Here is a 13,340-nt window from a genome sequence, read left to right as displayed (position 1 = left end):
ACCTTTCATATCTTAATGAGTTCTAATTCAATGTTTTTACTCAGTTTTCAATGCTGGCAGAAGCTGTATCACAAGAACGTCAAGAAATCCAAGCCCGAGAGAAAGCACAAGTAAAAGTAGGTGTATTTAACTTCCAGTACAGACATGCCAAACACATGAAAAAAACATAGAAATGGGCTTCTTGGCTAGTAGAGTGTGTGTGGGTTTTTTAATCAGCTCCTGGCAAGGGGTGGCAAGAGTCATGGGCGCATAGTGGGACCACCAGTCCCAGACTGGATGCTAGGGGGATCTAGTCAGTGTTGGAGTTCTTGGGGATTGGCTTGTTTTGAAATGGGATTAGCTTGATTTTTAGCTTATTGTGAGAGTCAGGTGCTTATTTACTGTGTGAAAGTTGGCAACTGTGTCCCAGTATGCAAGTGATTTCTTGTTTGGAGTGGTTTTGGTTAATCTCAATATTCTTTTTAAGACACTGCACAAAACAAAAAAGGAGTTAAGATCAAAGATGGAAAAGGATATACAGCAGCTGCAGACTATGATAACTCAAAATGATGATGACTCCTTCTTCCAAGAGCTGGAAGCAGAACGACTGAAATCCAGACTTCAAATGGCTTCTTTTCAGTATAGCAAAAACTATTTCTTGTAAGGCATACTGACTATTAAATATCAATGCAGATTTTATGTCTGGCTAAGATACTGTTAGGGGCATGTTTGAGAATTGCCACAACCAGAAGGTAGTGGCTGGTTGTTCTGTAAAATGTCTGTCTGGCTTACACTGTGAAAAGCATAGTGTTATAGATTAAGTGTCAGTAACAAGGACTTGAGTATTTTTAACATACCTTTTTAATAAAGTTAATTAGATGATTGTTTGAACTTAAAGGACCATTAGACTATTTCAAGCTACCATTCAGCCTTCAGGGCAAAGTTTTTAACCTAAGTATTGCTGAAGAACATAATCTGACCTACCTGTATATTGTACTTACTACTCTCAACTTTCTAAAGGGCTGAATATGAAAATTCCTTCAGATCAGTGCTACATTTGGGCATTTTAGGCTGAATCAATGCCTTCTGAAAACTTGTGACTGCAAAGTATGATACTAGAAATGTGGAGGCAGCTCTTAAAGCACCACTTGCTCAAATTCCTTGTGAGAGAGCAGGTCAGAATAAGGGTTTCACTTAACCTTTGACATATACATTTTAACGTACTGTGGTGGGGTGAGGTGGGGGGGAGAAGCACTTCATCACACTGTGTACAGTGCTTATAGGATACATTTTACATATGATTTAACCAGGAATATATTGTTGTAGGGTTATGACTCTTAATAGCTAGTACTAAAGGAGATTGAGGACATGATTGGGCACAAGTACTCTAACTACTTTAAACAAGCTTGTTATCTTATTCTTAATCACTCACACTTCAAAATTTAGAACACTTTTTGCTAAAGTGGTAGAAGAACTTGCAGGCTTTTAATTACTTCCTAGAGAGAGCACATTAGTTTTACAGGGGTTCTCTATGCAATTTATTGCAGCAATCTGCTGCTAGTAGGTGGTACTTATTCCCACCATGAAGGTAGGTTATATCTACACTGGTCAAACCAGGTTAGCATTTGCACTTGGTTGAGGTAGACTAAACAAGCTGGTTTACTTCACTGACCTACTTAGAAACACAATGCAAGCATTTAGACCTAAAACCAACTTATCTTGTTACACTAACATTAGTCTATTTGAGAACAGGTAAGGAAGCAGTAGGTTTGACACTAGTTAGGTAAAGAAAGACATAATATACTTGCATTCATCATTCTCACTACAAAACCAATTCAGCTATCATGTTGAGGTAAGAGAGCTTGTCTGCCACCACACACTAACAGTACATTTAAGGCAAAGACCCTAAAGTTCACCCTGAATTTAAACCTCTTGTACCTGTCTTCTGTAAAGCTGTCATTTACCTCTGCTACTCAAATACACATGCTAGTAGGCTAGGTGAAGGAATAAGCCATAAACGCACAGGTTCTAGTTGGAGCTCTGCTACAAACAGTGTTATAGCCTTACAGCCAAAGTAACTAGGGATGTGAATGTACTTGAAAAATAACTGACACATTAAAGCAGTGTTAAGTCTCCTGCTGTTTAACAAAACTAGAAGTTTTAGATCCATGCCCTAGAATATACTCTTTTCACTAACCAGGACCCAAAGCACAATTTTCAGTAAAAGCCCTTACCTCAAGTTTAGTTTTCCCTATGTGATTCGCTGCTCAAACAGAGGTGGGCAAATTACAGCCCACAGGACCATCCTACCTGGCCTCTAAGCTCCCAGCCCCTCCCCTGCAGCTGCACAGCTTGTGCCTACCCACCTCCCAGGCTTTCCAATAACCCAGTCCTGGCACTCTGAGCAGCCTGGTAAGAGGGTGGGGTTGGATAAGGGGCAGCAGGTCCCAGGGGGCAGTTGGATGAGATAGGCATGGAGGCAGGGCTGTGGATAGGGACTAGGGCCCAGGGAGGAGGGGGGTTGGATAGGGGTAGGAGACCCAGGATGGGGTAGTCAGGGCAGTCAGAGCAAAAAGTAGAAATGGGGACCAGGCTGGTTGGGGAGGCACAGCCTTCCCTACCCAGCCCTCCATACCATTTCGCAACCTCAATGCGGCCCTCAGGCCAAAAAGTTTGCCCACTCCTGTGCTAGAAGCAGAAATCTTTGAGATTTGCCTGTATAGGACTCTAGTACCTGTCACTCAACATTTTGGGCCTGGCTTTACAAGAGAAATAGAACTACTCAGTTGCAAGAGCATTCATGAGATTTACTCTCATGGATGTGGGGAAAAAGTTCACACTAGATTTGGTGGGAGAAAGAGAATTGCACCTTGACTGAAGCTTAAATAGTTTTTCTGGGAGCTGTAACCCTGTTAAAAAAAATTCACAAAATCACTTCCAAACAGCTAACACACTAAAAGAGACTAATACCCTGCCACCAGGGCTATAACTTAATGAGTTGGAATGAAGACAATGTATTGATTGATTTGTTTCACATTTATATATTTTCCTGCAAGGAGTTCTGTTCAGATTAGCTAAAGCCAGCAGGAAAGTCACCCCTTCACTGATCAAGAGAGATAAATTCCCCTTTGAGATATGTTGATATTTAAGTGGCCATTATTAAAAGCCACAGAGGGAATTGGGAGAGACTAAGTACAATGGAACCTCAGAGTTATGAAGTTACCAATCAACCACACACCTTATCTGGAACCAGAAGTGCGCAATCAGGCAGCAGCTGAGATTTAAAACAAAACACAGCAAACACAGTACAGTACTGTGTTAAACTACTAAAAAAAATAAAGGGAAAGCACCATTTTTCTGCATATTAAAGTTTCAAAACTGTATTAAGTCAATGTTCAGTTGTAAATTTTGAAAAGAACCACCATAATGTTTTGTTCAGAGTTATGAACAACCTCCATACTCTGAGGTATTTTCTACTGTATAAAAGAAAAACTGGCTACAGTATCCATTCCTGAATGCTGTTTTAAGGCCTCATACTTGCTATATATGCAAGTACATGTAGGAAGGCATCAGATTAGTTTCATACCCTGTAAAATATACTCTCCGCTATTGGAACTGACTCCCTGAACACCTCTAAAGTTACAAATGTAAGTCAAAGTAAAGCTTAAATTAAAAACTTTAAACGTTTTTAAACCATTGATGCTGTGACAGTGCAAACAGCATACAATTTATTGCTCAACTTCTGCATGGGTACATTAAGTTTTTAAAAACCATTTTATACAGATGTTTTGTTAAAGCTTATGTAACGGATGGCAATACAATGAATATCAATGCTAAAAACACTCTGTAATAAATATAATAGAAATGAGAAAATAAAACTCAGTTTGTGGAGGGGAAATTATACTTGAGTCTAAACTAATTACAGCTACAGAGAAAGCTTGGGATGTGATAGAGTTAAAAACCTACTATATAGTGTTAAATACAACAAATGGCACCTGTTAACTATATGGTGCAGTTTAAAATCTGAAGCAATGTGAGCATGCTACATTAAGCTGTATGATGCATACTTATGATATAGAAGCAAAGCTTTTACTTCCATCAATGCAGCCAGTTTAAACGCACCAGAAGTTTCATACAGATGTAGTGTTGTAGAACAAAAATACAAAAGGAAAACTTGTGTGCTCTGGACTCTAGTATAACAACAAAAAATGGTAAAAATAAATCAGTTTAGGGAAGCTGAATCTATGTGCAAAAAAAATTAGAATACATACTGTACAAAGCACCATTACAAAACTCTTTACAGCGAGAAATTAAATCCTCTGAAACTCAACTACGTGCTATATATTTGAAATCTACAAAATAGTCACTGTTCATAATTAAACATTCATAATGAAAAGCAACAGCATGAAACATGATGCAGCATTTCTCTAAAACAACTTTATGCAACTAAAGAATGGATAAAGTAAAACTCAGTAAGGACCAGCTGAAATAAATATTCACATTAATCATGGGGTGAAAGTCCAAGGTTCAATGCAACATAGGGCTTAGCACCTGTTTGAGGGAAAGTGGCTGACAGGATTTTGGAACTAAAAACTTTCATGGGTCAATACTTCTGCAAAATGTATCAGAAAACTTCTGGCCAGCTGGGGTGCTTTATTTAAAGCTCTTAGTTGTTATGAAGGTAAAAAGGCACTCCAGATACTTGATATATTCCTCATAACTGGTCAAATATGTAGAAATATTAATTTTGTCTATTCATGTCCATAGTATTTTAAGAAGTTAGATTTTACAATATTAAACTGGTGGTACTAGAGGGATTATCAACACCAAAATGCCTAGCAGGAAAGCAGTGCACCTACAGCTAAAGCTGCTGTGAAACGTCAAACATTGGGTTATGGTTTTTTTGGTTTTGTTTTGTGTGCAAATTCCAGTAAACCCTTACATTGGACTCAACATCTCAAACCTATAGGAGGTTAGGATAGGGGCCAGCTACAGCTGTGTGTTCTGGCTGTTTAGTGTAGGGAGTAGACTACAGTGGGGAGGGAGATGCATACCTGAAGCAGCAGAGATCAGCAGAGGCTGGATGCCATCAAGAGACCTTGTACAGTGGCAGCTCAGAAGAGGCACTGAGTTGCAGCAGTCAAATCTGGGGATACAGTGTTTGTGCTCGGTATCCCCAGGCTGGGTCCTCTAGTGTAACAGATCTGCATTGCCCCTCCCCAAGGAGTAACTTGGATGAGGCCTTGTTCTGTTCATACACCACAGAGAAGAGCTGCTTGAAGGATCAGGGGAGTCACATGGGATGAGACTTGTCTGTGGAAAAAATCCCAGCCATACCTTGGGCAGGAACAGAACAGAAACAGCCATCTCCCCCAGAGAGTGGTGCTGTCAATAGACCATTCCTTCTGGATGAAGAATGTAGTGAGACCGTCTCAGCAGGCTTGCACACCAAGGCCTTGCCAGTCACTAATGAAGTTTCCAGCCTGTGAAGTGACAAAAGAACCCTGTCTCTAGAGAACAATCCATCTCACGACCCTCTGAGTTTGGGAAGGTCTCTTAGAGACAGTGTTACCACTCAACTTGAATGAGGTCAGCACAGAGCCGCAAGCCCTCCAAATGCGGAAAAAGGTCTGCCAGACTGCAAGCCCAGCTGCCAAAGTTGATCTCTTGGCTGCTTCAGGTGTGCATCAACAAGCAATTAACCTCTCCACTATGCATGAGCCCAGATTGGTATATTTTGCTAGATGCTGCTTGTTCTAGCAATCATACTATTGAAGAAAATAAGTGAAAATGTGGATTTGGGCTACCAATGATGGTATGATCTCATTATGACTGCTCTCAAATAGACATACTATTAGGCTATTACCAGTCATTCTAATGAATACAGTCCATTATTAGCTTACGTGCTGTAGCAGTCAGATTTGGCAGAATGAATTTATATGTTGACATTCACAAACTACATAGAATAGACAAGACAAAAAAAAATCACTAGTTCATTATATAACTTATGCTGCGAAAGGAAGTAGTTGTTTACATCCCATTGTCTTAGTAAGTTCAAGACTCGTTTCTCATCAATGTAAAAATAGTGCAGATTTCCGATGATTAATTATGATCCAAGCTTTAAAAAAAACCCCAACACCGATTAGAAAAATTTGAAATTCCCTCCAAATGTTGCTGCCCTCATTACTGTGCGAGAGGGCAGGCAAAATGCCAGCTGTATATTACCGATCATGCAGAAGAATGCTGCTAAAAAAACGTGCAGTGAGTAGCCTAACTTCTCCATACCCCAAAAAGACAGCATGCTGACCTCACAGTAGGATGCTCATTTGAACAGCCCAGGATTCCCTCCATTGGTAGTGCATTATGTTTCCATTTGAACTGACCAACCCACATTTTAACTCTTACATATATTTACTCTCATCCCTACAACCAGTGACAATGTTGTGCTTTAACCACCTCATTTTCAAAGCACATCACATCGTGCGTGTTTGTTAACAGAAGAGCTTTTGCAATTTGAGTTAGTTACTTTTCCTTCGCTGTAAAACCCACATGACATGAGCAGCCAAACAAAGGTTAAATGTGGTTTACCTGATAAGTCTTTAAGCATCAACAAGTACAGAATGTGAATTGGCTGCATTTCAACATAAAAAGCTTTGGTTGATCAGATAGATACAGTGGGTTCTGAAACATGAACTGATGACCAGGCAGAAGGCTATCAACGTCACCTCATCAGCATGCTTTAAGAATTTTTTTTTTAAATGTAGCATTTGTTTTAAATTGAAAGCAAACCAAAAATACTCTTGACAATATCAACTTGTTACAAAAACGCTTGTTTAAAAAAAAAACCAAAATGACTAATGCTCTTTAAAAAAAGACTATTCCACATTTAACACAAAGTACTGTACCAAATGCAGTATTTCACTCAGACTAGGAATCTGACAACTGATAGAAACAGGACCCAGAACGTCATGTCTGTAATTCATGCTTGAAAAATATAAAAAGCCCAATTCTGGGTAACGTTTAAGTTGAACATATAATGCAGAATATAATATTTCACTATAAGAAAATGCAGTTAACATGTAAGTGGCTGTACTTAAAAAGGTTAAAGATTCTTTTAGCCAATTTTATGCAAAGTTAGAATAATCCAAAAAAAATTTTTTTTTTTTTTTTTTGTAAAAATAGCAGGTATAGACGCTGTTCAGTATATTTACTTGGGCTGAAACGTGATTTGTACCGACTGCTGAAGTTGTGTCTTCTTGTCTGTGAGAATAGAAATCAGGTGGGCAAATAGAACAAATTACCTTTTACAAAAATAGTAGTAGTCTTTAAGTGTAGAATACTGCTTAACTGTCAAAATGTAGTAACAGTCAGCATTCTGTATGGTCAAGATATTAGTTTTTAATAGCAGCTGAATGGTTCTGTGGCAATAGCCACAGAACCTATTTTCTTGAAGAAAAAAAAATTTCCAAAATTGTCCTTTCCCTCACAGTGTTCTTGAGTAAAAGAGGAAAAGCATTCCTGTATTTCAAGCATTTCTTGAGTCTTGGCTGAGGGGAGGGCTTTCTGGCTGACAGGAGTATAAATAGAATCTCAGGTAAGTCTGCAAAGGGTCATTCCACAGCAAACCCACATGTTTCTTCAATGGCGGTTAGCAGCTTCTCATACAGCTTGTCATAGCTTTCATAGGGAGGAATGTCTATTCGATTAAAGCTGTTAACAAAAAAACAAAAGCTCTTCAGAACAAGTTTCAACTCTACCAAGAAATCCAAGATGGACGCAGTTCTGTTGCACTACAACTGCATTTAACATTTTTGAAACACTTTGGTGATAAGATTGCAACTTCTTGTGTTATATCACTAAATTACATTATGATGGCCAACACAATGACATCGATATAAACAAAACCAGACTATTCCCTATTGCCATAATACATGGAATTCTTTACCAAGTAGAAAAATGATCAGGAGAGGAGAAATAAATGACAGATAATAATGACAGTTGATAGATGTGCTGTATCAGTGGACGTGTCCATTTACCAAAACGCCAATATTTCCATGGAGGAGTGAAAACGTAACATGGTCTTACCAGGTATGAGCTTTCGGCAAGTTATTAGTGCTGGCATCAATCTGGTGTATTGTAAATAGCCTGGGCCCCGCAGCACCTGCAAATCCAGTAAAGATGAATTCTTTAGCACAACAATTTAACCCCAAAACTACTATCCTGTAACTGTTAAGAAGGCAGAGTGAGAAGTAAATAAGCAGGGGAGACAGACCAGCCATGTACTAAGGAAATGAAAACAGTATAAATACTGTGGCAGGGAGGGAGAGAACACACAGAACAGCAAACGGAAAAGCTGTCTCTCCACATTTCCCCTTCAGACAGAAGTTTGGTTTTCTTCACACATGCACAACACTAAGACTGTTTAAGCCAGGGAAAGATACACAAAAACTAACAGTACAAATGTAAATCTGTGTTGCACTAAAGTAATACAGTAGAGCCTGATCCACACACAGTTTTTATACAAAAAGAAAAGGAGTACTTGTGGCACCTTAGAGACTAACGAATTTATTTGAGCATGAGCTTTCGTGAGCTACAGCTCACTTCATCAGATGCATACCGTGGAAACTGCAGCAGACTTTATATATACACAGAGAATATGAAACAATACCTCCTCCCACCCCACTGTCCTGCTGGTGATAGCTATTTCAGGTAGGGGTGTGATTTTTTTAGAACACATACAACCCATAGCATGGTCGAATTCATACCACTATAGCTGATTTCTCCTCATACCAGAATAATCTACATTGGTGTAAGCACGTTTATACCTGTATAAGCAGCATCCACATCAGGGTCACATTTACAGGGGTATGATTTGTGACCAAGACAGCTGTGATTGCAAAAGCCCCTAGCATAGTATATTAGCAAAAGCACAAGTTATTATCTTACAGTAACTGGAATTACTAGAGATGTTTTGTCCCATGGATATTCCATCATAGGATCAAGTATCAGAGGGGGAGCAGTGTTAGTCTGTATCCACAAAAACAACGAGGAGTCCGGTGACACCTTAAAGATGAACAGATTTATTTGGGCATAAGCTTTTGTGGGTAAAAAAACCACTTTATCTGAAGTGGGGGTTTTTACCCACGAAAGCTTATGCCCAAATAGATCTGTTCGTCTTTAAGGTGCCCCCGGATTCCTCGTTCTTTCCATCATAGGCTGTGCATACGCCCGTGCACACTTGATCAGTAAGTTTAGTTAGCAGTGCCTGTGGGTCTGAGCCTACACTCTACACATCCTTGTCATCTGGTGTGAGAGTATAGGGGGAGGGTGGACCCGCCCCTGCTCCAGTTCCTTTTCAGACTGGAAGCACAGGAAGACTCCACAGCAGAGAAGAAGAAAGGCAGGAGATGGAGCACCCATAGGGACAACACAGCTCAACTTCCAGTTACTGTACAGGTAAGTAACCTCTCCTTTGAGTTATTGTCCCTATGGCTGCGCCACAGTAGGAGACTCCCAAGCAGTGTCTTGACATGGAGGCGGATCTCAGCACAGCTCTGAAGACAGTGCTGCTCTAGGTTGTCTCTGACCTGGAAGTAGATTGGCTAGCATAGTGCCCAGAGAACATGTGAACACAAGACCAGGTTGCTGCTTTGCAGTTGTCCATGATGGGTTTGTCTTTAAGAAGGGCTATAAAGGTGGACTGGGCCTGTTGGAATGAGAATGCATCAGAAACCCACTTACACAGTCTGAGCAGAAATTGGCTGTCCATTCTCTTGGCAAAGGAGATCAAGACCCTGAAGGGAAAACCCTGAAATAGCTTGTTCTGCCTAGGTAAGAGGCAATGGACCTTCTTACATCCAAGGTATGGAGGCTAGCTTCCTCTGTCAAGGAATGAGGCTTGGGGTAAAACACTGGTAGTCAGATGTCGTAAAGTGACATGGAATTCTGAAGAGACCTTAGGTAGGAAATGAGGATGGGGTGAAAGGTCACCTTGTCATGGCAAAATGTAAGTAGAGAGGGTCAGCCATGAGTGCTCTTAACTCCCCTACCGGTCTGGCAAAGTTACGGCTACTAGGAACAAAGTCCTGAAGACAGGTAGACAGCTGGGCTCATTAAGGCATTGAGAAGCAGATTAAGGTCCCATGATGGTGCAGACTCCTTAACATGATGAAACAGATAAAACAAACCCTTATGGAATGTGGCTGAGGCAGAAACAGAAAATCCTTTGACTGATGGATGAAAGACTAATAGCAGCCAGGTAACCCGTCATGGAGTTCAGTGATAACCTTGTATGTTTCAATTCAGCAGGTAACCAAGTATGTCTGTGAGGAGAGATTCAGAAGGGGATATGGATCGATGGGTACGCTAGACTTGGAAGTGCCTCCACTTTTGCAGGTAGATTTTCCTTGTACTTGGTTTCCTACTGCTCAGGAGTATGAACTGAACTTCGGGAGAGCAGCCCAATTCTATGCTTGAGAACTATCGAGGTGCAGAGATAAGAAACTGGGGTGCATTGTGGTGCCCGAGTCCAGTGTCAGGAGTTCTGTAAGAGGAAGGCGGAGAGATATTCACACAGAGATGAAGCAGCTCTAGGAATCACACTTGTCTTGACCAGGATGGTGCTATCAAGATGGAGAAACTGAAAGCTACAGCTTGTTCTTCTAAGTGCCTTGTTTCAATGGTGCCGGAGGGCAGGTATACAAGAGATTATGGGCGGGTAGTGATCCATCTATCGGGGAACAATTTATTGTGTCTCGTCTAGACATGATAAATCGATCCCCGAACGCGCTCCCCATTGACTCCGGAACTCCAGCTCGCGAGAGGCAGAAGCGAAGTTGACGGGAGAGCAGCAGTGGTCGACTTGCCGCCATCCTCACGGCCAGGTAAGCTATTCGCATAGCTGAAGTTGCGTATCTTAGGTCGACACCGCCCCCAGTGTAGACCAGGGCTATCAGGCTAAGGGAAGAATAGGGAGTTCCCTATGGAGTTGTGACTGTACCCCCTCCTTCCCACTCCACAAGCAGAATTGTTGGCATTTTGCACTGGCCCAGGAGAGAGTCCCAGGAGAGATCGAGCTCTGGAAGGCCCCAGGACTGGCAAATAAGCTGAAAGACCAAGTTGCTGAGTCCCCTCTCATGGTTTTGAAAGTGTCTGCTCAGAGAATTTGCAACAGCGTTTTGCAGGCCTGGAAGGTAGACTGTTGTCTGTGCAGTGGGATATGCACTAGTTCTGCAGTCTTAGTGATTCTGTGCATAAGGATTAGGATCTTGCTCCCCCTTGACAATTTATGTAGTATATTCCCACTCTGTTGTCCAGCATTACCTTGACTGAGTTGTCCTCCCAGTTGCAAAGAATGTATTGGCATGCGTAGCGAACTACACAGAGTTCAAAAAACGTTACTATGGAGAGATTCTTCTTGAGGAGTCCATTTACCCTGGGCTGCGGTGTCTTGGAGATGGGCAACCCAACCCAGCAGGGAGGCATATGTAGAGATGACCCTTGATGGGTGCAGCCATGAAAATGGAACTCCCACACTAACTGTGAAAGGATCCTTCTACCAGTTGGAGTCAAGAATGCTGTGGTAAGATCACTCGCTTGGAAAGACTTTGTTGGCGGTTTTAACAGTCCATCAAAAGGAGTAGTCTTGCATAGGATGTCACAAACATGTAGGCTGATGTGTGGCCTAAGAACTGCAGGCAAGCACTTGCTATGGATTGTGGGATCTACTGTAGCATGGAGATAAGGAAGGCCACTGGGGTTAACCTGTACATAGGTAAGTAGGTTGAGAAGTGCAGAGGGGCTCCACTGAAGTCTATGCTCTTTATCAGCACTAGAGTAGATTTTACCAACTCTAGACAAAGGCACAGGGAGGTGAAATGAGACATGGGCCTTGTTGGTCATTGGCTGGACCTTGAGGAAGGAGTAACCCTTGAGCCAACTGTCCAGATAGGGAAAGAGTTATTCCCCAATGATGCATGTGAGCTGCAACAGAGTGGACCTTTATACAGATTTTTTTGAAGCATCTGAAAGGCTGAAGGGGAGGACAGGATACTAGTAATTCTCTGTGCTAATACCTAACTGTAGGAAGAGTCTGTGAGACAGGTGCATAGCTATATGAAAGTGTGACAAACCAGTCTGGGATCTAAAGGATGGAATTATCGTTGCTAGAGTAGTCATCCTGAAATGCTGCAAAAGGATAAAGGTATTCAGAGTCCTGAGGTCTTGGACCAGCTTCCATCCTCTTTCCTTTTGGGAATCAGGAAGTACCTGAATTAGAATCCTCTTCCAGTGAATTCAGGGTAACTGTCTCAATCACCCCTAAGAGCAAAAAAGATTGAAACCACCTGTAGGATCGATCTGTCTGATGCGATGAGCTCCCAGGCAGGTTGAAAATGAGAGATGGTCCCCAAAAGGTGAATGTAAAGTAGTTTCATGCACATGAGATCCAGAGAAGGCAGTTCATGACCTAGCTGTCAAAATGGCTTTTTGGAAGATGATGCAGACTGGGAGGTCACCATCAAGGAAGGCGTCTTCTTGTAAGATCTGGACCTCTTTCTGGAGGCTTCTGCAGGTCTGTATAGGTCTGGTATTGAAAAAGTCAAGAATGCTAAGCAATCAGATTTGGTAAGTCATTTCTTTGTGGAAGGCGTATAGATCCCCAGGGTTCCGAGCAGGAGATCAAAGAAGCAGCAAACATTCATGTCATCCAGGACAGGACCATCCTCTTCCGTTCCTTATGCAACACTACAGTGGGCTTTCTGGAGGGTACCCTATAATACTGGTCACTCTACAGAGTCCATGTGTTCCAAAAAGTCCACTGTAGTGGTGTATAAGCAAAGGAAGAGGATGATCCTGCCAGGGACGACATGAATGTCTGCTGTTTCCGTGATCTCCTCCTTGGGAAATATCTCCAGAGGGCGGTTAGAATGGAAAGAATGGTAGAATCCTAGTCTGAAACCTCTGAATCTGAGGAGTTATCCTCTCCTGTGTCCAATGGAGAGTCCCAAGCATAGGTATGGTGGGGCTGGATAGTTACTGGGGGTTCATAGGGGCTGGTACCGGAGGTCAAGATTGTGTGCTGGGATCCAGGATAATAGAAGGAAGCTCTGGTTGTGAATGGTACTGGGGAGGGTCCCCTCTGGGTATTCCTTAGGAGGGGAGATCCTGGCTTTTCTGTAACTAAGAAGTCTTCATGGGAGAGAAAACTGGACAGTGCTCAATAGGAACCTGAGATGGTACCTGGGACTGTGCAAAAGTATGGTCCATGAACTCCAAGAGTACACTACAGAGGTAAAGTCCGTGTATTCTTTGTGGCTGTGTCCAGAAGAGGGCAGTACCAAAGCATAGTTGAACAAGGCTTC

The 13,340-nt window shown here is 41.8% G+C and overlaps 2 protein-coding genes across 4 annotated transcripts in view; one reads left to right on the top strand and one right to left on the bottom strand.

Moving 5' to 3' along the window:
* Positions 1-1,192, top strand: part of CEP95 (centrosomal protein 95) — a 28,064-nt gene extending 26,872 nt beyond the window's left edge. Inside the window, exons 21-22 of the mRNA XM_077833898.1 lie at positions 45-116; positions 467-1,192. Of these exons, the coding sequence (XP_077690024.1) occupies positions 45-116; positions 467-643 (249 nt within the window). The 3' untranslated portion in view covers positions 644-1,192. The remainder of the gene's footprint in view (positions 1-44; positions 117-466) is intronic.
* A 2,472-nt stretch (positions 1,193-3,664) lies between these two features.
* Positions 3,665-13,340, bottom strand: part of SMURF2 (SMAD specific E3 ubiquitin protein ligase 2) — a 96,407-nt gene continuing 86,731 nt past the window's right edge. For 2 of the 3 annotated variants that reach the window (XM_077833027.1, XM_077833028.1), the window contains 2 exons: positions 8,065-8,140; positions 3,665-7,689 (listed from right to left, as the gene is read on the bottom strand). In XM_077833027.1, coding sequence (XP_077689153.1) covers positions 7,590-7,689; positions 8,065-8,140 — 176 coding nt within the window. In that variant the 3' untranslated portion in view covers positions 3,665-7,589. The remainder of the gene's footprint in view (positions 7,690-8,064; positions 8,141-13,340) is intronic. The other variant, XR_013347857.1, reaches the window with a different exon arrangement.

This window comes from Eretmochelys imbricata, chromosome 14, assembly GCF_965152235.1.
Source record: "Eretmochelys imbricata isolate rEreImb1 chromosome 14, rEreImb1.hap1, whole genome shotgun sequence".
In the NCBI taxonomy this organism is placed as follows: Eukaryota; Metazoa; Chordata; order Testudines; family Cheloniidae; genus Eretmochelys; species Eretmochelys imbricata.
The sequence above is the reverse complement of the archived record's forward strand: the minus strand, read 5'-3'. Positions and strand labels throughout refer to the sequence as shown.